At 40.7% G+C, this 25,213-nt stretch overlaps 1 protein-coding gene across 1 annotated transcript; it reads left to right on the top strand.

The window, feature by feature from the left end:
- The first annotated feature begins 2,821 nt into the window (after positions 1 to 2,821).
- Positions 2,822 to 3,760, top strand: LOC138674761 (olfactory receptor 10A7-like). The gene has a single exon (XM_069762579.1). The coding sequence runs from the start codon at positions 2,822 to 2,824 to the stop codon at positions 3,758 to 3,760; it is 939 nt and encodes a 312-aa protein (XP_069618680.1).
- The last annotated feature ends 21,453 nt before the right edge of the window (positions 3,761 to 25,213 follow it).

Here is a 25,213-nt window from a genome sequence, read left to right as displayed (position 1 = left end):
TCAATAGCTGATGCAAGAGTGGAATTGTAGAAAGCAGTGGACGTGTCTGTGTCGTGGAGTGAGGATATGGATGCTAGTGTTAGGATAGAGTCAGAGAGTGTATGGGTGTCTAGGTGTGCGAGGTTTCTGCGTGGGTGCGCATGTTGCAGGACATGGGTGATAGGTGAGGAGGACAGGAATGAGAAAGTGTGTAGATGGTGGTCAGATAGAGGGAGAGGGGAGGTTGTGAAGTTAGATAGGGAGCAGAGACGGGTGAATACCAGGTCTAATGTGTGTCCGTCTGTGTGGGTGGCAGAGGAGGACAACTGAGTAAGTCCAAAGGATGAAGTAAGGGACAGGAGTTTGGAGGCTGCTGACTGGTGGGTGTCAATGGGGATGTTGAAGTCACCCATGATGATGGTGGGAATGTCAGCAGAGAGAAAGTGAAGGAGCCAGGTGGAGAATTGGTCAATAAAGGCAGTGGTCGAGCACGGAGGTCGGTATATGACGGCCATTTGGAGGTTGTAAGGGGAGTAGATGCGGACAGTGTGGATTTCAAAAGAAGGGAGGATAAAGGAGGGTAGAGGTGGAATTGGGTTAAAGGTACAGTTGGAAGAAAGGAGAAGGCCCACTCCTCCACCATGTTTATTGCCAAGGCGAGGAGTGTGGGTGAAGTGCAGGCCACCATAACATAGTGCAGCAAGGGAGGCTGTGTCAGAGGGTGTCAGCCATGTTTTGGTGATGCCCAGAAAGAAAAGATTACGAGAGGTAAACAGGTCACAAATCACATGGAGTTTATTGCAGATGGAGCGAGCATTCCATAGTGATCCAGGGAGAGGGTGCAGGGGGGTGGGCGTCATGGGCACGGATTTGAGGTTTGGCAAGATTTTGGGTGTTTATAGTGGGTTGGGAGTAATAGGAGGGGGTTGTAATGGGAGGTATGAGCTGTGGGGGCCCAGGGTTGGGAGATATGTCGCCAGCAGTGAGGAGAAGCAGAGAGAGACAGAACAGGTGGGAGAAGGAGAGAGGGTGGCTTATTTTGTGTTTTATTAGGAGAGATCTGAGGTTGAGGAGGAGCTCAGCAGAGGAGGATAGGTGGGGAGTCAAGAAGGAAGGAGAGATTATTACTTGGTTAGAGGGTGCTGGGGGTTGGGGATAGCGAAGGAGGCTGAGGAGTAATGGAGTCAAAACTGGTAGAGCGTATGTCAGCATGATAAGAGTAAGTGTGGTGGAAAGGGAAATAAGTTTAGTACATTTACTAGAGTGGTTAGTCTTACCTTCTGTTCACTTCTGGCATATTTTTCATATTTGCTGTTATCCTTTTAGAGACATCCTTCTGTCTCTGAATTTATAACATGCTAAGTGCTCATGAAATAGGCCAGGTGTGATCAGGACGGAGGGGCAGCAGGAAGACTGGTCACAGATACAGGAGGGGATTAATTAGAAGTCAGAAGGGAAAATGCAAGGGGAAATCGATCGAAATGGAAAGATGAAGCCAAACTGTGTATTGGCATCAAGGAATTAAAATGAGAAAACATGCAGGGGAAGGAAGGAAGGAAAAAAAAAACAGTAATAGCAGCCAGCGGACATACAGGAATAGCTGGGTGAGGAAGATCAGGAAATTTGGGTGATGGTGATGGGATTTGGGGTGCAGCCAGTGGACATACCAGGAATAACAGGGTGAGGAAGATCAGGAAAGTTGGGTGGTGGTGATGGGATTTGGAGTGCAGCCATCGGACATACCAGGAATAGCAGGGTGAGGAAGATCAGGAAAGTTGGGTGATGGTGATGGGATTTGGAGTGCAGCCAGCGTATTTCTGCTGATATATTTCCTGTTATCCTTTTAGAGACATCCTTCTAGAGACAGACCACTCAGTTCAACAAAACTTATTTGAAAGTTGCATTAAAGTTCATATACTTTTCCAGAGTGGAATCTCCCACAGGGAACAGCATGAATTCCCACTGACTGCACAGTGCAATTGATATAAAAAGAGGCTGAATAATGATTTTGTGCCTTTACTTTTGGGCAGCTATCATCTTCAAGATATTCTGAAACCATAAACTCTACAGCAGTGAATAAGCCAGCTAAGGAAATGCTGAGGATTCAAGTCAGTGAGTTTCATGTGTTTTATGTTAAGCTGTATTCACGTTTTAAGGATATAAAATCTAGTTATCATGTCATAGAGGAAAAATATGTATACTCTTTAAACCATTTTAAAAAAAAATTGTCACGAGATTACATTACATGGTACCATATTATTCAGCAAAATAAACAAATTTATTTTGTTTACAATTATTATTGTTTTTATCTTATTCCATGAGATAATATTGAATAACTTGATCAATGTATTATAATGATTGCAATATGAAGGAGGTTAACATAGTTTCACAATATTCCAGAACTAATTTATATTTATTACAATTTATATATATATTAATTAGCATATCGATTGTAAATATGTCAAATTTGCTACAAATTTCCGAAAAAAATCTTGGATTCTAACAAATTAGAACTTTTGGACATTTGGGTTATGCAATTTTGAGAGACAGAAAAAGTTAAAATAACAACAAATGATTAACTCATTCTCAGCTTTCCTTGGCTCATCCATCCCATACCTGTCTAGCGACCACTTAGTCCTCAGATTTGCTCCACTGACCCAATCTCAACTAATAACCAATTTTCCCCAGTGCCACCGATTTTCGCAAGTCTACCAGAATTGATTTTTGCTCATCTCTAATATATAAATTCTCTGCAAATAGAAAATCAATCTCTTTTTTAATGTACTTTCTTCTGTTTTCATTCTTTGTTATAGTGTTAGAGAATTTTTAAATATTTTAAAATATGGAACATCGCAATTTTAGTAAAGTGACAGAATTTCTGCTCTTGGGATTTCGAAATGTACAAAATTGTACTTTGCTTTTCTTCTTTTTGCTGTTGGTCATCTACATTGTGACTGTATGTGGAAACCTGCTTATTATTCTGGTGGTGTCCTACAGCAGGTCACTCCACTCTCCAATGTGCTTCTTCCTCACGCAACTTTCCTTGTCCAATATCTTACTTACCACCACCATTCTCCCCATCATGCTCCAAGTCATGTTCAATGATGGAAGTTCTGTGTCGTTTATAGGCTGTCTGACTCAGTTTTATTTTTTTTCAGCTTCCGATGCTTTGGAATGTCTTCTCCTGACCGTAATGTCCTATGACCGGTATCTGGCCATCTGTCACCCCTTACATTACACTTCAGTCATGGACCTCACATTTTGTCTAAGAGTTGTTCTCTCATTTTGGTTGATAGTTCTTGGCACAGTATTGATAATTTTTCTAACATTGAGTCGTTTGGATTTCTGTGGACCAAACATCATCGACCATTTCTTTTGTGACTTGGAACCTTTACTTGAGCTTTCCTGTTCAGACACTTTGATAATGAAGATGGAAAGTTTGGTTTTAGCTGTTTTATTTGCAATTTTCCCACTTACCATTATTATAGTTTCCTACGTGTACATTATCTTCACCATACTGAAGATCCCGACTGTGACCGGGAGGCAGAAGACCTTCTCCACCTGTAGTGCCCACTTGACTGTTGTGTCTTTATTCTATGGGTCAATTATTATCACCTATGCATTTCCACACCAGCAAAATGCTAAGACATTACTATCCTTGCTCTACACTGTATTAACCCCACTTCTTAATCCCATCATTTACAGTCTGAATAATAGAGATATTAAGCTGGCGCTAAGGAAACTAATCATCAACATTTCTCACTCGATCTTTTGTAATTAATTTAATGAACCGTATTTCTTTCATATAAAACAACTGGAGCTAAACCGAGGTTGAAGGTGAAACCTCCACCTCATTCACCACAAGAAGTAAGAGTCTGCAAACGATAGATCAGTGAATGTGTTATTCTGCAAACTTTAACTCGATGGACTATATTCTCCGGTCATTCCCTTTCTCAACTGTGAATTTCAAGAAAAAACAAAAAAATCGATTTACTTATGAAATTGTATATGAGGCAAAGTATTTTTGTAAAAGGGTTTATTACCTCGAGGAAAAAGCCAATTTGGGCCGTGAGGGCCACAATATTTTTTACCCCTTTGTATTTGTGAGTTGCAACTTTCTTTTAATTAATATACCGTAACTGATATTTGAAGGATGACTTTAATCTTTTTAGTATTATTCAATTATTTACAGTTAAAGGATGTATTTTCATGTTTTGTAATTTTGAAGGTTTTTTGGAGCTTTGTATATTTTGTATTTTTTATATGGTTTTTTTTTTTCTGTATCGTGTGCTTGACCTCAGCACACTCCCGGTGCACATAGTGGAAGAGTCTGGAGGGTACTGATATGACCTTCCATGTTGTTGTTCATCTATAAACCTTTGGGTTTTTTAATTGTTTTTAAATCATGTCTTGTTTTGGTTGTCTAATTTTGAATAAAGATAATTTCGTTAAATCTTGTATATTCAATGGTGATCTTTGCCTCTACACGCTACTTTCCTTGTTTGCTCATATTCTTGTCTCTGATGGGACTTCTTGTTAAAAAAAAGTGTGTTTCGTCCGTAAAATATTAAAAACTACTCTTTTGCATTTTTTTACTTTCTTTTTGTTACTCAAATGGATTTCTAATTTAGATTTTTTAGCTAGTCATTTTAAGTACACACATCACAGGTTCCACTGATTTCTGCATTTACAATTATATGGCTACAGAGTGCTACAACTATTGTCAATCTCCCAACTGCAAGAGTTCTCTAGCAAGTAGTGATAATAAGCCAATATAATGTTACTAATACAGGTGCACAAAATGGGGCAAAGTTTTAATAGGAACCTGTCACTAGAGTAATGCTGCCAAAATCATGAACAGCATAAATCACTGCCTGACTGCTCAACTGCAGGAAGGTATGTCTTTCCATTTGCATAAAGCATTAGAATTGGGACTGGTTGCCTGACAACCTGGTGAAAGGACTTTTAACTCCTCTCTGACCTTCGACGTACTATCCCGTTGAGGTGACCTGGGCCTATCTGACCCTCGACGGAATAGTAAGTCATATGTGATCAGCCGCACTCACGGGGGGAGCGCAGCCGGGTGTCAGCTGATTATCACATGGTCTGTCCAATTGTGGCTGTGTAGAGAGAGAAGAGAAGGGTGCCAAGAACTGAGCCCTGAGGTACCCCGACAGGGAGAGGAAGAGGAGATGAAGTGGAGCCAGAGAACAGAACACTGAAGGAGCGGTCAGAAAGATAGGAGGAGAACCAGGAGAGAGCAGTGTCCTTAATGCCAAGTGACAGGAGCCTAGAGAGTAGGAGAGGGTGGTCAACAGTGTCGAAAGCTGCAGAAAGGTCAGGAAGAATGAGCAGAGAGTGGTCACCGTTACATTTTGCTGTCAGAAGGTCATTGGTCACTTTGATGAGTGCATTTTCTGTCGAATGTAGGGGGCGGAAACCGGACTGTGAAGGGTCTAGGAGGGAGTGAGTGGAGAGGTAATGGGTAAGGCGGGAGTATATAAGTTGCTCCAAGAGTTTAGAGATGAAGGGGAGATTGGAGACTGGTCTGTAGTTGTTTGTGCAGGATGGGTCGAGGGTGGGTTTCTTTAGTAATGGAGTAATGATAGAGTGTTTGAAGGAGGAGGGGAAAATGCCAGAGGAGAGGGAGAGATTAAAGATTGTAGTTAGGTGAGTTGTGATGACTGGAGAGAGAGACTGGAGGAGATGTGAGGGAATGGGGTCGGTGGTGCATGTAGTCGGACGAGAAGAGGAGAGGAGCCTGGAGACTTCTTCTTCTGTGATGGGATCGAATGTGGAGAGTGAGACAGGGCTGTTTCACTCTGTGTTTAGAGTTTCTGAGGGTCAGGGGACCTACTTGGTCAAGGGTGCTTCTAAGAGTGTCATTGTGGTGAAAGCCAGATCAGGACAGGAAAAAGAAGAGATTGGGGACAATGATGAGTGTAGGGAGTCTGAAAGTGTATGAGGGTTAATGGCATGTAGATTTCTGACTGAATGGTAGGTAGGAGGGTGCTGGGGTGAGCAAGGATTTGTGAGTGTGAAAGAGAGAATGTGGTCAGAGAGGGGAAGCGGTGAGTTATCAAGGTAGGAGATTGAGCAGAGCTGGGCGAAAACCAGGTCCAGGGTGTTATCGTCTTTGTGTGTTTCAGAGGTTGAGAGCTGTGAGAGGCCTAGAGAAGTGGTTAGTGATAGAAGCTGGGATGCAGATGTGGAAGAGGGGCTGTTAATGGGGATATTGAGGTCTCCCAGGATAAGGGTTGGTAGTTCTGAGGACATGAAGTGCGGCAGCCAGGCATAGAAATGGTCCAGGAAGTGGGTGGGTGAGCCTGAGGGCCAGTATATGACCGCTACTCTGAGGGTAAGGGGACGGAAAAGCCTGATGGTGTCGACTTCAAAAGAAGGGAATGAGAGCAATGGAACTGGGAGGATGACCTGGAAAGTGCATTGTGGGGACAGGAGTATGCCGACTCCACCACCAGGTCTGTTTGTGGGTCTCGGGGAATGGGAGAATTGTAAGCCACCATGGGAAATGGCAGCAGGAGAGACAGTGTCAGAATGCTGAATCCAGGTTTCCGTGAGGGCCAACAGATTCAGAGAGTTTTTCAGAAAGTAATTGTGAAGGGAAGGAAGCTTGTTGCAAACAGACCGTGGATTCCAATAAAAGTACACATATTTAGCATCGCCGCATCCGTATCAACCCAACCTATAAAACTGTCCCACAAGTTAACCCCTTCAGTGAACACCGTAAAAACAAAAACCCAGTTAAAAAACAACGCTTTATTATCATACAACGAACAAAAAGTGGAATAACACGTGATCAAAAAGACGGATATAAATAACCATAGTACCGCTGAAAACTTCATCTTCTCCCGCAAAAACGAGCCACCATACAGCGCCATCAGCAAAAAAATTTAAAAGTTATAGTCCTCAGAGTAAAGCCATGCAAAAATAATTATAAAATAGTTTTTATTGTATAAAAGCGCCAAAGCATAAAAAAGATATAAATGAGGTATCGCTGTAATCATACTGACCCGAAGAATAAAACTGCTTTATCAATTTTATCAAACGTGGAACAGTGTAAACGTCCCCCCTCAAATGAAATTCAAGAATAAATGGTTTATGGTCATTCTGCCTCACAAAAATCAGAATAAAAAGCGATCAAATAATGTCACATGCCCGAAAATGGTGCTAATAAAAATGTCAACTCGTCCCGCAAAAATCAAGACCTCACATGACTCTGTGGACCAAAATATGGAAAAATTATAGCTCTCAAAATGTGGAGACGCAAAAACTATTTTTTGCAATAAAAAGCGTCTTTTAGTGTGTGACCGCTGCCAATCATAAAAATCCGCTAAAAAACCTGCTATAAATGTAAATCAAACCCCCCTTCATCACCCCCTTAGTTAGCAAAAAATAATAACATTTAAAAAATGTATTTCCATTTTCCTATTAGGGTTAGGGTTAGGGTTGGGGCTAAACGTAGGGTTAGGGTTTGGGCTAAAAGTTAGGGTTGGTGCTAAAGTTAGGGTTAGGGTTGGGGCTAAAGTTAGGATTAGGGTTACAGTTAGGGTTGGGGCTAAAATTAGGGTTAGGGTTGGGGCTAAAGTTAGGGTTGAGCTAAAGTTAGGGTTAGGGTTTGGATTACATTTATGGTTGGGATTAGGGTTGGGATTAGAGTTAGAGGTGTGTCAGGGTTAGGGGTGTGGTTAGGGTTATCGTTGGGATTAGGGTTAGGAGTGTGTTGGAGATAAAGGTGTGGTTATGGTTGGGATAAGGGTAAGGGGTGTGATGGGGTTAGGGGTGTGGTTGAGATTAGGGTTAGGAACATGTTCAGGTTAGGAGTGTGGTTAGGGTTATGGTTAGGGGTGTGTTTGGGTTAGGGTTTCAGTTAGATTTGGGGGTTTCCACTGTTTAGGCACATCAGGGGCTCTCCAAACGCAACATGGTGTCCGATCTCAATTCCAGCCAATTCTGCGTTGAAAAAGTAAAACAGTGCCCTTCCCTTCCGAGCTCTCCCGTGCGCAAAAACAGGGGTTTACCCCAAAACATGGGGTATCGGTGTACTCAGGACAAATTGGACAACAACTTTTGGGGTCCAATTTCTCTGGTTACCCATGGGAACATAAAAATTTGGGGGGCTAAAAAATCATTTTTGTGGAAAAATTTTTTTTTATTTTCACAGCTCTGCGTTATAAACTGTAGTGAAACACTTGGGCATTCAAAGTTCTCACAACACAGCTAGATAAGTTCCTTGGTGGGTCTAGTTTCCAATATGGGGTCACTTGTGGGGGGTTTCTACTGTTTAGGTACATCGGGGGCTCTGCAAATGCAACGTGGCGCCTGCAAACCAATCCATCTAAGTCTGCATTCCAAACGGCGCTCCTTCCCTTCCGAGCTCTTCCGTGTGCCCAAACAGTGGTTCCCACCCACATATGGGGTATCTGCGTACTCAGGACAAATTGTGCTACAACTTTTGTGGTCCAATTTGTCCTATTACCCTTGGGAAAATAAAAATTTTGGGGTTAAAATATCATTTTGTGGAAAAAAATATTTTTTATTTTCACGGCTCTGCGCTATAAACTTTAGCAAAACACTTGGGGGTTCAAAGTCTTTAAAATACATCTAGATAAGTTCCTTTGGTCTAGTTTCCAATATGGGGTCACTTGTGGGGGTTTCTACTGTTTAGGTACATCAGGGGCTCTGCAAATGCAATGATGCCTGCAGACCAATCATCTAAGTCTGCATTCCAAACGGCGCTCCTTCCCTTCAAAGCTCTGCTGTGCGCCCAAACAGTGGTTTCCCCCACATATGGGGTATCAGGGTACTCAGGACAAATTGGCAACAACTTTTGGGGTCCAATTTCTCCTGTTACCCTTGGGAAAAAATAAAATTGCGGGCTGAAATATCATTTTGTGGAAAGAAAAAAAGATTTTTAAATTTTCACGGCTCTATATTCTAAACTTTAATGAAACAATTGGGGGTTAAAAGTGCTCACCACACATCTAAATAGGTTCTTTAGGAGGTCTTCTTTCCAAAATGGTGTAACTTGTGGGGGGTTTCCACTGTTTACGCACATCAGGGGCTCTTCAAACGTGACATGGGTTCCGATCTCAATTCCAACCAATTTTGCATTGAAAAGTCAAACGGCGCTCCTTCCCTTCTGAGCTCTGCGATGCGCTCAAACAGTAGATTACCCCCATATATGGGGTATCAGCGTACTCAGGACAAACTGAACAACAACTTTTGCCATCCAATTTGTCCTGTTACCCTTGGAAAAATAAAAAAATTGGGGGTGAAAAAATCCTTTTTGTGAAAAAAAATGATTTTTTTTTACGGCTCTACATTACAAACGTCTGTGAAGTACTTGGGGGTTCAAAGTGCTCACCACACATCTAGATTAGTTCCCTAGGGGGGCTACTTTCCAAAATAGTGTCATTTGAGGGGGGTTTCCACTGTTAGGCACATCAGGGGCTCTCCAAAGGCAACATGGTGTCCGATCTCCATTCCAGCCAATGTTGCATTGAAAAGTCAAACGGCGCTCCTTGCCTTCCGAGCTCTGCCATGCGCTCAAACAGTGGTTTACCCCCACACATAGGGTATCAGCGTACGTAGGACAAATTGCTCAACAATGCTTAGGGTGCAATTTGTCCTGTTACCCTTGGGAAAAACAAAAAATTGGGGGCAAAAGATCATTTTTTGTGAAAAAAAATATGATTTTTTTTAACAGCTCTACATTATAAACTTCTGTGAAACACTTGGAGGTTCAAAGTGCTCACCACTAGTGTTGAGCATTCCGATACCGCAAGTATCGGGTATCGGCCGATACTTGCGGTATCGGAATTCCGATACCGAGATCCGATATTTTTGTGATATCGGGTATCGGTATCGGAAGTGTAAAATAAAGAATTAAAATAAAAAATATTGTTATATTCACCTCTCCGGCGGCCCCTGGACATCTGCGCGAGGAACCGGCGTCCGGCACGGCTTCTTTCTTCAAAATGCGCGCCTTTAGGACCTGTGGTATGACGTCCCGGCTTCTGATTGGTCGCGTGCCGCCCATGTGACCGCCACGCGACCAATCAGAAGCCGCGACGTCATTCCTCAGCTAAAGTCCTAGAATGAGCGCCTTTTAGGACCTGAAGAATGACGTCACGACTTCTGATTGGTCGCGTGGCGGTCACATGGGCGGCACGAGACCAATCAGAAGCCGGGACATCATTCCACAGGTCCTGAAGGCGCGCATTTTGAAGAAAGAAGCCGTGCCGGACGCCGGATCCTCCCACTGATGTCCAGGGGCCGCCGGAGAGGTGAATATAACAATATTTTTTATTTTAATTCTTTATTTTACACTTTAATATGGATCCCAGGGCCTGAAGGAGAGTTTCCTCTCCTTCAGACCCTGGGATCCATGAGGATACATTCCGATACTTGATGTCCCATTGACTTGTATTGGTATCGGATATCGGTATCGGCGATATCCGATATTTTTCGGGTATCGGCCGATACTATCCGATACCGATACTTTCAAGTATCGGACGGTATCGCTCAACACTACTCACCACACATCTAGATTAGTTCCTTAGGGGGCCTACTTTCCACAATGGTGTCACTTGTAGGGGGTTTCCACTGTTTAGGCACATCAGAGGCTCTCCAAATGCGACATGGTGCCCGATCTCAATTCCAGCAAATATTACATTGAAAAGTCAAATGGCGCTCCTTCCGAGCTCTGCCATGCGCCCAAACAGTGGTTTACCCCCACATATGAGGTATTGGCATTCTCAGGACAAATTGTACAACATCGTTTGTTGTCCAATTTCTCCTGCTACCCTTTCAAAGGGAAAAAAACTCCAAGTAAATGTGGCGCTAAGCACCTATGGATTTTTTGAATGCATCCACTTCAAGTGAAAAATGTTAGTAAAAATTAATTTATTTTTCCAGAATAAAAAAATAAAATATATTTGTAAAATATTTTTAAAAAACAGTACAACGCGTTTCGGCTGCTATTTTTACAGTGCAGCCTTCATCAGGTAGCAAAAAAACAAAAAACAAACAAACAATACAATAAGCACTATAAAGTGATGTTACAACCTCCAAGTTCTCTTATTTATGAGGGTTCCTCGAAGGGATTAGCAGGGCGGGATCGGGGATCAGGTCCTCCTTTCCTGATAACTAGCTACATGGTAGCCTCTAAAGAGACACATTTTTCTTATATATATATAAAAGAGCAGTTTAGTACTTCTATTCTATCCAAAATGAGCTTTTAAATACATGGTATTACACTGTTACGAACAAACACAACATTAAAAATATAGGTATATACACAATCATAAATATGATTCACTCCAATACCTCATCAATTCCACTACTATCAAATCATCCCATAAAATACATTAAAAAACGAAAACAAACAAAAAAAAAAAAAAAGAGAAAAGTGGAAAAAAAAAATTAAAAAAAAAAAAAAAAAAGATTTTTTTTTTTTTTTTGTATTGACCTATGCGCAAACGACTGAGCTATTTATGACAAACCCTTACACATTCTCTACTACATCATTAAGTCCATTTGGATAAAGGCTTTGTAACCTATATATCCAATATGACTCCTTGCGGTTTAATAATTTGTTCCTGTTATTAGCCCCTTTTGGTCTATGCTCCAACGGTGTGACCGTAATGCAGAAGCATTTATTGTGCTTCAGCAGGAGATGACGGGACAGACTATGTTTAATCTGCCCGTTCTTTGCATTATAGCGGTGATTATTCATCCGGGCACTCAATTCCTGGGAAGTTCGTCCCACGTATTGGAGCCCGCATTTGCAAGTCACTACGTAGATAACAAAATCCGTTCTGCATGTGAGCCTCTGCTTAATCTTAATTGTTTCCCCAGTAGTATTAGATTGAATACTCCTAGCTCCATGGTTAATGATCTTACAACATTTACATTTGTTTGAAGAGCATCTATATACTCCTGTGTTCATCTTCCCTCCATTCACATTGGTATTGTTTCCTATCATGTTTTCTATTTTTGGAACCTCTCTTAATTTACTCCTAGCTACAATATTTTTCACTGTCGCCCCTCTCCTAAAAGTTACTCCTGGTTCCCTTGGAAGCATTTTCCCAAGAATCACATCTTTTTTTAAAATATACCAATATTTTTTTAAAATTCTCCTTATCAATACATTCCCTTTATTTTAAGTTGTTATAAAATTATACTTCCAAAGATTCCTCTTATTCTCCTCATTGCTTGCCGGCCGTTCTTTCCCTCTAGTTTCCTCTGCATTACAATCTTTTCTCTTCCTACTTGGGAGACAATCCTCCTGTACTTTGTCCAAATTCTTTCTGTATGCTGCCTCAATTAATTTTTTTGGATACTTCTTATCCCTGAACCTTTCCTTCAGTATCGCTGATTGGGTCACATAATCTTTGGTGTTTGTCCAGTTTTTTCGTATTCTTAAGAACTGGCTGAATGGTACATTAGTTTTCCATTTTTTATAATGTGCACTTCTAAAGTCCACGTAGCCATTCGTATCACAGCTTTCGAAGTGCGTTTTTGTTATAATTTTCCCCGCTTCATGCCCCAATTCCAGGTCCAGGAACACAATTTTGTCTTTTCTGATGCATGACGTAAAGGAGATGCCCCAGTTATTGCTATTAAGAGAATCTATTAATTTACAGGCTTCTTCCTCCGTCCCGGCCCAGAAAATGATCAAATCATCTATATATCTACGGTATAGTAATATTTTTTCTTTGTATTCTGATGCATGCAACAGCGATGAGGACTCGAAACGCCCCATGAAGAGATTTGCGAAACTTGGCGCTACCCGAGTCCCCATCGCTGTACCAAGGCGCTGTAAATAGAGTTTACCCTGGAACTCAAAGATATTGTGCGTTAATATGAATTTCAACCCTTCCAACAAAAATGTTTTTTGTTCCTCCCGCAGTCCTGATACTGATGATAAATAATGATCTACTGATCTGATGCCAAGTGTGTGATCAATGTTGGAGTACAATGAGTTTACATCCAGTGTGATAAAGCTGTAATTCTCCTGCCATTCTATACTCCTACATTCCTCAATCAGTTGTGCAGAGTCTTTCAAATATGAAGGAAGGGTAGATACAATTTCTTGAAGAAATAAATCAATGTAATGCGATAATGAACTTGTTAAGGAATCAATACCAGATATAATCGGGAGACCAGGGGGATTATTGGAATTTTTATGCATCTTTGGAAGATGATAAAAATGTGCTATTGTTGGTGTATTGTAGGTCAAAAACTTCTTTTCTTTTTTATTTATTATATTCTCTTTATGGGCTTTGTTTATAAAACCATGATATTCCTTATTAAAATTGGCTGAAGGATCATTTTTTAGAATTTCATAATATTTAGTATCAGATAGAATGTTATAGGCTTCTTTCAAGTAATCAGACCTATTCTGAATCACTACCCCTCCGCCCTTATCTGCCTGTCTTATCACAATCTCTGTGTTGTTTTTCATGGAATTCAATGCATTTTTTTCTTGCTGTATGATATTCTCTTTGTAAACATAATGGGTTTTTTTTAATATTTTTTGTTTTTATCCTTTTATTCTTACCAAAAACTTTCTGTTCCTCATTAGAACTAAGACTATTTTTATTCAGATTCCTGAATTCTTCTGAAACAAGATGAAAAAATGTCTCTAGACAATGCCCCCTATGGTGGGTCGGATAAAACGAAGAGACTGGCACTACTTCTTTATGTAGGTAGTTGCTAGCACTTGTGGTCTCTGTCTCCAAAATATCTATATCCTTGTCAACTAATTTCGTATCTGTTTGTACTGTGGCATTTCTTTCTTTAATTGTGAAATGCCTCAATAGGGTTAATTTTCTTGTGAATCTATTTAAGTCCAAAAATAACTCAAAATCATTAGTGTTTTGTGATGGACAAAAATGTAACCCTTTCGTTAGGATGCCCATTTCAGTGGATGATAACAAGTGATCAGAGAGATTAAAAATTTTAACTTTTGGAATACTTTTTATTTCCTCATTAATCCCTGTATTTATTTTATTTTGATCTACCGATACTGTAGATTTATCACACTTATTCCTAATTTCTGATATTTTTACTTCATTTGGCTTTCTAAATGTTTTACATTTTTTAGATTTTTTTGATTTCTTTGTGAGGCCTCTGCCTCTTGTCTCTCGTGTTCTCTTTTTCTTTTTTTGCACATTTGTGTTGGCAATTTTTGGAAATAACGTGTGATTCGATTCTGTTGTATGTTCGGTGGAGAATGAGAATTGTTTATTTTCCCTTCGCTCGCATTGGTCCACATTTGGGGGTTTGTGTTTGTTACGATGGGTCTCGTTGGAACTATCGATAAAAAAGATACATGTGAGATGGTGGAAGATGGAGAGGGGGAGGGAGAAGGAGCCTGTAGTACCGTGGTGAAAGGTGAACTGGAACTGTCATGGATGGTGTAATCATGTATAGAAAGGTCACTGATGTCTGAATGTGCACGCAAATTGAGGTTTTTTGGGGATGGATGTACAGGGTTAGAGGAGGGTACATTGGGCAAAGTGGAGTTTTCTTGTCTTACACCATGAGTGGGATAGTGAAGGTGCGTCAATACCGGTGTAGAAATGTTCACCGGATTTCTTTTGTCCGGGCTGAGCAATGTTGTCGAAAAGAATGATAGGGGCGTATTTCCCTTCCCAGATGTACTTGGCTTTGGTGACCCCTGATCTGTTGTAAGATTTATCAAATTCATGCTCTCCTCAAGCATATCCTTGACCCTAAAATTGGCTTCCCTATTTTTTGCTTTATTTCCTTTTTTATCTTTAATTTTTACTCTCTGATTTTCAGGTTTGTCCTTCAGTTTTTCTACAATCTTATTTAAATGTCCAGTTTGTTTTCCAGTAAGGGGCTCTCTAGGGGCTTGGAACTTTCCCTTATTTGCTGATGGATGGATAATTTCTGAGTCCCTACGAAATTTCTTAGTTTTTGCTTCCATTAAATCATTCTCAAATATTCTTAATTTCCTAGTTACATCCTTCCCTTATAATAAAGGGAATGTGTTGATAAGGAGAATTTAAAAAAAAATATTGGTATATTTTAAAAAAAGATGTGATTCTTGGGAAAATGCTTCCAAGGGAACCGGGAGTAACTTTTAGGAGAGGGGCGACAGTGAAAAATATTGTAGCTAGGAGTAAATTAAGAGAGGTTCCAAAAATAGAAAACATGATAGGAAACAATACCAATGTGAATGGAGGGAAGATGAACACAGGAGTATATAGATGCTCTTCAAACAAATGTAAATGTTGTAAGATCATTAACCATGGAGCTCGGAGTATTCAATCTAATACTACTGGGGAAACAATTAAGATTAAGCAGAGGCTCACATGCAGAACGGATTTTGTTATCTACGTAGTGACTTGCAAATGCGGGCTCCAATACGTGGGACGAACTTCCCAGGAATTGAGTGCCCGGATGAATAATCACCGCTATAATGCAAAGAACGGGCAGATTAAACATAGTCTGTCCCGTCATCTCCTGCTGAAGCACAATAAATGCTTCTGCATTACGGTCACACCGTTGGAGCATAGACCAAAAGGGGCTAATAACAGGAACAAATTATTAAACCGCAAGGAGTCATATTGGATATATAGGTTACAAAGCCTTTATCCAAATGGACTTAATGATGTAGTAGAGAATGTGTAAGGGTTTGTCATAAATAGCTCAGTCGTTTGCGCATAGGTCAATACAAAAATAAAAAATAAAAAAAAAATTCTTTTTTTTTTTTTTTAAATTTTTTTTTTCCACTTTTCTCTTTTTTTTTGTTTGTTTGTTTGTTTTCGTTTTTTAATGTATTTTATGGGATGATTTGATAGTAGTGGAATTGATGAGGTATTGGAGTGAATCATATTTATGATTGTGTATATACCTATATTTTTAATGTTGTGTTTGTTCGTAACAGTGTAATACCATGTATTTAAAAGCTCATTTTGGATAGAATAGAAGTACTAAACTGCTCTTTTATATATATAAGAAAAATGTGTCTCTTTAGAGGCTACCATGTAGCTAGTTATCAGGAAAGGAGGACCTGATCCCCGATCCCGCCCTGCTAATCCCTTCGAGGAACCCTCATAAATAAGAGAACTTGGAGGTTGTAACATCACTTTATAGTGCTTATTGTATTGTTTGTTTGTTTTTTGTTTTTTTGCTACCTGATGAAGGCTGCACTGTAAAAATAGCAGCCGAAACGCGTTGTACTGTTTTTTAAAAATATTTTACAAATATATTTTATTTTTTTTATTCTGGAAAAATAAATGAATGTTTACTAACATTTTTCACTTGAAGTGGATGCATTCAAAAAATCCATAGGTGCTTAGCGCCACATTTACTTGGAGTTTTTTTCACTTTGAAATCGCCACCTATGTGGATCTGAAGCAGGATCAACACATAGTTCTCCAAAGTGAGCTGCACACCTTATTGGATTATACAACATACGGAGAAGAGTTGTCTAAAGAATTGATTCCTTGAGAATCTCAACGTGCATTTCTTACCGATAGAAGGTGAGCATAACTACAAATAAAAGAAATGTTTTTAATTTGTTGGTAAAAACGTATTACGCTCAGAGGAAGTGCCGCACTTGTCTTTTTTTTTTCCCCTCTTTCCCTAAACCAGGGTATTTCTAAAGACTCCTGCTACCCTTGGTAGAATAAAACAAATTGGATCTGAAGTAAACATTTTGTGAAAAAAAGTTAAATGCTACATTTTTTAAACATTCCAAAAATTCCTGTGAAGCACCTGAAAGGTTAATAAACTTTTTGAATGTGGTTTTGAGCACCTTGAGGGGTGCAGTTTTTAGAATGGTGTCACTTTTGGGCATTTTCTGTCATATAGACCCCTCAAAATCTCTTCAAGTGTGAGGTGGTCCCTAAAAAAATGGTTTCCTAAATTTTATTGAAAAAATGAAAAATCACAGGTCATTTTTAACCCTTATAACTTCCTGACCAAAAAATATTTTGGTTCCAAAATTGTGCTGATGTATAGTACACATGTGGGAAATGTTATTTATGAACTAATTTTTGTGACATATCTCTCTGATTTGAGGGCATAAAAATTAAAATTTGAAAAATTGCAAAATTTCCATTTTTTTCACAAATAAACGCAAGTCAAATCAAAGAAATTTTACCACTATCATAAAGTACAATATGTTATGTGAAAACATTCTCAGAATCACCAGGATCTGTTGAAGCGTTTCAGAGTTATGACCTCATAAAGTGACAGTGGTCAGAATTGAAAAAAATGGCCTGGTCAGGAAGTTGAAAACAGACTTCGGGGTGATGGGGTTAAACATTCCAAAAATTTCTGTCAAATATCTGAAGGGTTAATAAACTTTTTGAATGTGGTTTTGAGCACCTTGAGGGGTGCAGTTTCTAGAATGGTGTTACAATTGGTATTTTCTATCATATAGACCCCTCAAAATGACTTCAAATGTGATGCAGTCCCTAAAAAAATGGTGTTGTAAAAATTAGAAATTGCTGGTCAAATTTTAACCCTTATAACTCCCTAACAAAAAAAATGATGGGTCCAAAATTGTGCTGATGTAAAGTAGACATGTGGGAAATGTTACTTATTAAGTATTTTGTGTGACATATCTCTGTGATTTAATGGCATAAAAATTCAAAGTTGGAAAATTGTGAAATTTTCAAAAATGTTGGCAAATTTCCATTTTCTTCACAAATAAATGCAGGTAACATCAAAGAAATGTTACCACTATTATGAACTACAATATGTCATGAGAAAACAATGTCAGAATCATCAGGATCCGTTGAAGCGTTCCAGAGTTATAACCTCATAAAGGGACAGTGGTCAGAATTGTAAAAATTGCATCGGTCATTAGCGTGCCACATTTGCGGGTAAAGTGGTTAAATAATCCAGCCAATAAAAAAGACTGCGCTGTCATTAGCGAATTGAGATTATGATTTTAGCTGACTTCACACTATTTTTCTTAATTAGATAGGAATTTTCTACTTTTAACACTAGAAAAATTAGGAAAACTAGAAAATTCCCATTTAATTTAATAACACTGGTCAACACAAAAAAATCATCAGCAAAAGTAATATGTCTGTTTGTTATGGCGTTTGTTGTAATGATTCAAAAAATATGCTTAGTTTTGCTCTATCACATAATATTTTTGAGATAGAAATATTTTTGTTATTACGTTATTTCTACGTTTTCAATATATGCAGTTTTTCCTGTTATTCCCATTTCTTTGCTTGTCTTACTTAATTGTCAATTTTCTTGCAGGGACAACATCAGTAAAGGTTTTAGTGAAATTTATGGGATAGAGTGTTGACAGTGCAGTCACTCAATGGCTGCTTCTCGGAAAGTCACATGTTATGGGGAGGAGCTAACTGTTATGAGGCGGTAAGATTTGAGTCAGTCAGAAAAGGATGATGATGGCAGCAAGAACTGGTATGTGATACTCTGACCGGAGACCGGCCTCTACAGGGAACTGAGCCCTGCCACAGGGAGATAGAAGGGATGGCAGCGGACAGCCGCCATTGTGAAAGGATTTTCACTGAATTTCTGGGAGGGCAAATTGTCTCGCAGGGAAGAAAACATCTCAGCCACTGAGGTATAACTGAGTGAGGGTCTCCACAGACAGAGAACGTGAAAGCAGCCAGTATCACACTGAGAAACTGCCTGTCTGCAAATGTTCATCTGTAAGGAATAGGCTGACCTGTTTACCTCACAACCGTATATAATTATTAGTGATGAGCGAGTATACTCGTTGCTCGGGCTTTCCCGAACAAGCTTGGGTAATCTCCGAGTATTTGTAAGTGCTCTGTGATTTAGTTTTCTTCACCGCAGCTGCATGATTTACGGCTGCTAGACAGGCTGAATACATGTGAGGAATGCCTGTTTGTTAGGGAATTCCCAAATGTATTCAGGCTGTCCAGCAGCAGTAAATCATGCAACTGAGGTGATGAAAACTAAATCTCCGAGCACTAACAAATACTCGATCACCCGAGCAACGAGTACACTCACTCATCGCTAATAGTTATCTACCACTTTACCTCCAGTAAAATCAATTCTACATACAAGCCGCCTCTGTCATCTCTGGGGAAATATCTACATAAAGTCGGTTGGGTCATGGCATTTTTTTATTTTAGTTTGTCACCACCATTGAACTGAACTTACTCCACTGTTTGAGCTGATTTGAAGGAGAAAAATTCCCTGACAGTGTATCAATCATCCGAACAGATTCTGCTATGTGTGTGGTTATTTTACACGAAAAGGCCAAGTACGTTCAATCTCTCTTGATATTAAAAAGATGTCAAAACATGAAAAATCCAGCTCAACAAACTTGTGAACAAACTTCTTTATACACCAAAAAGTGCTCAGCAGAGGATAAAACAACATCAGCATAGACAGTTACATGATATGAGACATCGACGCTTTTCAGGTGGTTACGGGTCCTTAATCATGAATTCATGATTAAGGGTGCATAGCCACCTGAAAATGCATTGATGTCACATCTATATATATATAATTGTCTAAGGGTCACTTCCGTCTGTCTGTCTGTCCTTCTGTCACGGTTATTCATTCGCTGATTGGTCTCGCCAGCTGCCTGTCATGGCTGCCGCGACCAATCAGCGATGGGCACAGTCTGGAACAAAATGGCCGCTCCTTACTCCCCGCAGTCACTGCCTGTCGCCCGCATACTCCCCTCCGGTCACCGCTAACACAGGGTTAATGCTGGCGGTAATGGGCCGCGTTATGCCGCAGGTAACGCACTCCGTTACCGCCGCTATTAACCCTGTGTGTCCCCAACTTTTTACTATTGACACTGCCTCTGCGGCATCAATAGTAAAAAATGTAATGTTAAAAATAATAATAATAAAAAAAACCTGCTATACTCACCCTCCATTGCAGCTCGCGCTGGCCGCCATCTTCTGTTGCAGGTTCCGGTGGCAGAAGGACCTGCCATGATGTCACGGTCATGTGACCGCGACGTCATCACAGGCCCTGCGCGCTTGCACTACAAAGACCTGCCATGACATCACGGTCATGTGACCGCTACGTCATCACAGGCCCTGCGTGCCTGCACTACAATGACCTGCCATGACATCACGGTCATGTGACCGCGACATCATCACAGGTCCTGCGCTAATACCAACCCTGGGACCGGAACCTGACTACAAGGGCTCCCTCGGAAAGGTGAGTATATATTTATTTTTTATTTTTTCACCTGTCACAAACCTGGCTGGGCAATATACTACGTAGCTGGGCAATATACTACGTGACTGGCCAATATACTACGTGGCTCTGTGCTGTATACTACTTCGCTATGCAATATACTATGTGGCTGGGCAATATACTACGTCACTAGGCAATATACTGCATAACTGGGCAATATACTACGTGGCTGGGCAATATACTACGTCACTAGGCAATATACTACGTGGCTGGCCAATATATTACGTCACTGGGCAATATACTACATCACTAGGCAATATACTACGTTGCTGGGCAATATACTACGTGGCTGGCCAATATATTACATCACTGGGCAATATACTACGTCACTGGGCAATATACTATGTCGCTGGGCAATATACTACGTGACTGTGCAATATACTACGTAGCTTGGCAATATACTACGTGACTGGGCAATATACTACGTGGCTGGGCAATATACTACGTGACTGGGCAATATACTACATAGCTGGGCAATATACTACGTGGCTGGGCAATATACTACGTCTCTGGGCAATATACTACGTGGCTGGGCAATATACTATGTGGACATACATATTCTAGAATACCCGATGCATTAGAATCGGGCCACCATCTAGTATCATATAACTGTCTATGCTGATGTTGTTTTATCCTTTGCAGAGCATTCTGGTGAATAAAGAAGAAGTTTGTTCACAAGTTTGTTGAGCTAAATTTTTCATGTTTTGACGTCTTTTTGCTCCACGATTTGACACAACGTTTTCCCTGCTCCGAACACCTAAGGATACCACTCATTAAAGTAATGAATATGGACGAGACTCCACTCCCATAGGGGTGGAGCAACATATTCATTACTTTAATGAGCGGTACGATGTGACCGCTGAACATAGGAAGAGGCTGCCGGCACCCAGAGACCATCTGTCAGTGAGAAGCAGGGACCGTGCCAGGAGCACGTGAGTATAATGGGGGAGGGTGAGCATTGCGCAATATTCACCTGTTCCCGTTCCACCACCGGGCGTCGCTCTGTCTTCCGCATCCTCCAGCTTTGACGTTCAGGTCAGGGGGTGAGATGACATATTTGGTGTGCACACCGCCCTCTGCCTGAACAGTTAGAGAGTCGGAAGACGCAGCGGTGGAACAGGGACAGGTGAATATCGCAAGTGCCTGGGGCCTGAGCAATGAGAGGTGAGTATGTGATTTTTTTTAATCGCAGCAACAGTATATGTGGCATAATCTATGGAGCATCTTATGGGGCCATCAATAACCTTTATGCTGCATTGTATGGGTCAAATGTTTAAATGGAGCATCTTATGGGGCCATAATCAACATTTTTGCAGCATTGTATGCGGCAAATGTTTCTATAGAGCATCTTATGGGGCCATTATTAACCTTTGTGCCGCATTATATGGGGCATATTTTTGTGTGAAGCATCTTATGGGGCCCATCATAAACTGTATGGAGCATTATATGGGGCGTATTTTTTGTGGAACATCTTATGGGGCCCATCATGAACTGTATGGAGCATTATATGGGGCTCCTGAAGAATGTAAGTCCGCAAGGACAGGGTCCTCACCCCTCTGTACCAGTCTGTCACTGAAAATTTGTTTACTGTTAACGATATCTATAACCCTGTATGTAACCCCTTTTCACATGTACAGCACCATGAAATTAATAGTGCTATATAAATAATAATAATAATAATAACAATAATAATATTGATATTCAAAAACACTTAACCTACTGATTATTTTTACTTTTATTGGTATCTATTTTTATTTTTTAAATTTACCTGTAGCTGCTGCATTTCCTACTCTAGGCTTATACTCGAGTCATTAAGTTTTCACATTTTTTGTGGCAAAATTTAGGGGGCTCGGCTTTTACTCGGGTCAGCTTATACTTGAGTATATACTGTAAACACCATGAACTTGAATCCGCGATTAGGCCAGTTCCACTTTGCAATTTCCTGTACCATCATTGTGTGAATTGGAGGAAAATGAAGTAGAATATGAAGAGTATAGAGCTGAACTACTGGCAAAGACATGGAGACCTCAAGTCAAGATGAGTATGTACCTGATGGAGCAGCCAGAATGCTTTGCTCATTATGATTTAAATGATCTCATCAGAGACCTTTTACTGTCAAAAGATAAAGCTGAACTTCTTGTATCTAGGTTGCAACAGAAGAATCTTCTTCTGGATGTTGCACCAGAACCCACATATGGGGCTAATAACTGTTTGGTGACCTCTAAGCCACTGGACTGCGGGAACACTCGTCACGAGTCTATATGTGCCCAGCCAGTCTGTATCACCACTACGGGCACAGCCGGCAGCGAACCAGAATTGTGCCAGGTACTTGTGAATGGGTGCCGAATAGAGTTGAGCGACCTTGACCTTTTTAGAGTCGAGCCGGGTTTTGCGAAACCCGACTATGTCCAAAGTCGGGTCGAGTGAAATCGGCCGATTATGACGTAAAGTCGGGATCGACCGAAACACGAAACCCAATGCAAGTCAATGGGGCAGCATAGTCGGCAGTGAGTGGGGGCCAGGAAAACACCTAGAGTGCCCATTTTAATGTCAAAACCATCCATTCTTCTTAATGAAGCTTGTCAAGCGTAATTTACCTTAAAATAATTGGAAGGCATTTGAAATTGGGGGTCATTTGGCTAAAGTTGTGGGGGGTAGGGCTGGTTCAAGTAATTAGTGGGCCCAGTAAATCTGGACCACGTCACGGCAGTGGAGCAGGGAGAGGTAAGTATTTCAACTTTGCAAGTGCTGTGATCCTGAGCAAGCAGGGGGGGCCCACTCGTTGGCATTGGCACTGGCACAGGGCCCCTCAAAGTACAGCGGTGTGTTTGCACGGCGGGGGCGCCTCCCACCGGCAGCAACACTTTTGCGTACTATGAGAGGCCCTGTGCCAGTGACATCGCCAACTAGTATTCCTCCCCCCACCTGATGAAGGAACCTGCACTTTCATCTGCACCTTCCTCTTTGTCCCCGTGTAAGGTGGTATGGTATGCGGGAAGAGCAACCTGACTTTCAGCAGGGTCACAATGTTGTTGTGTAGCGTGCACGGGGAATGTTGCGTTATGGGTCAATGTACCAGCAGACTCATCTATCACTGGCTGGGCAATGGGCACGATGAAGTGGAAACACAGATATAGGCCCAAAGAATAAAGTGGGCTAAATGCAGTTCAAAATTGGTAACACAGGAATAACCAGGGGGCATTGCAGTGGAGGACAACTGGAATGAGAGGCTGACACAGAGAGTAGGGCCAAATCAGTAAGTAGTCGAAATGCAGTTCAAAATTGGCAACCGTAGTAAACAGGCGGCACAGCTTTGTTCAGTGGAGGAGAACAGCAAGGAGTGGCAGACACCGATAGTAGGCCCCAACCCAACTAGTAGGCCAAATGCAGTCTAACATTAACAACTACTTAACGAGAGGCTGAAAATGGAATTTCAGGACAGGAAACCAGGAGAACAGCAAGGAGTGGCAGACACCGATAGTAGGCCCCAAACCAACTAGTACGCCAAATGCAGTTGTTCCATTTAACCACAATTTAATGAGAGCCTGAAGATAGAAGCTCAGGAAAGGCAACCTGGGGAACACCTTGGAGTGTAACACACCATCTCTCTCCACCCGATACCCATTTTGTAGGCCTAATGCAGTGTAGTTTTCTACAACTACTAAACGAGAGTCGGAAGATCGAAGCAATGGCGAGGAAACCTGGAGAACACCTTGGAGTGTAACACACCATCTCTCTCCACCCCATTCCCCATTTTTTAGGCCTAATGCAGCCTACTTTCCGACACCTACTAAACGAGAGCATGAAGATCGAAGCTCAGGAAAGGCAACCTGGGGAACACCTTGGAGTGTAACAACAACCTCTCTCTACACCACGGAAGGGCTGATTCTTAGGAAGGAAGGCTGTTGTAAATAAGCATTGCGCGTCCGAGGGTGATTATATTCTTATTCGGTATCTACTCACCCTCGGACGCGCCATGCTTCTTGATTTGTAATTAATGTTTATTTGCAATGTGCTTTTGACTTACTCAATTATTTTTTTAATTATTGATTTTATTAAATTAATAGTTTAACATCTTATTGGAAATAATTTAAAGGAGACGCGACAGGACAACACTCGGTGGATGCCATATCTGTGTTAACAACGCCAAAAAACTTTCAGTTAACTTCTTGCAGGAGAAAGAAATTGTAGCTGTTGGACCTTTGTAGTACAGTTCCAGATATTTGTTGTGTGTTTGTTTTGATTGTTAAAATGTCTGCATTTGAGATCTCAACACGATCTTATTTTTTATAATCAAATTAATTTTTTAAATATTTTATTAGGTTGGTTCAAGGGGTACACGGGCCGCAGTAGACAGGTCAGTGGAGGCCTAGTGGAAGGAGGGACCGCAGATGCGCCACTGTTTCACCCATACACAATTAGTAGGCCTAATGCAGCGTAGTTTCCAACAGCTACTAAACGAGAGCCGGAAGATCGAAGCTCAGGAAAGGCAACCTGGGGAACACCTTGGAGTGTAACAACAACCTCTCTCTACACCACGGAAGGGCTGATTCTTAGGAAGGAAGGCTGTTGTAAATAAGCATTGCGCGTCCGAGGGTGATTATATTCTTATTCGGTATCTACTCACCCTCGGACGCGCCATGCTTCTTGATTTGTAATTAATGTTTATTTGCAATGTGCTTTTGACTTACTCAATTATTTTTTTAATTATTGATTTTATTAAATTAATAGTTTAACATCTTATTGGAAATAATTTAAAGGAGACGCGACAGGACAACACTCGGTGGATGCCATATCTGTGTTAACAACTCCAAAAAACTTTCAGTTAACTTCTTGCAGGAGAAAGAAATTGTAGCTGTTGGACCTTTGTAGTACAGTTCCAGATATTTGTTGTGTGTTTGTTTTGATTGTTAAAATGTCTGCATTTGAGATCTCAACACGATCTTATTTTTTATAATCAAATTAATTTTTTAAATATTTTATTAGGTTGGTTCAA

Source organism: Ranitomeya imitator, chromosome 4, assembly GCF_032444005.1.
Source record: "Ranitomeya imitator isolate aRanImi1 chromosome 4, aRanImi1.pri, whole genome shotgun sequence".
Taxonomy (NCBI): Eukaryota; Metazoa; Chordata; class Amphibia; order Anura; family Dendrobatidae; genus Ranitomeya; species Ranitomeya imitator.
Note: the sequence above shows the minus strand (reverse complement) of the source record. Positions and strands in the feature narration are given on the sequence as shown.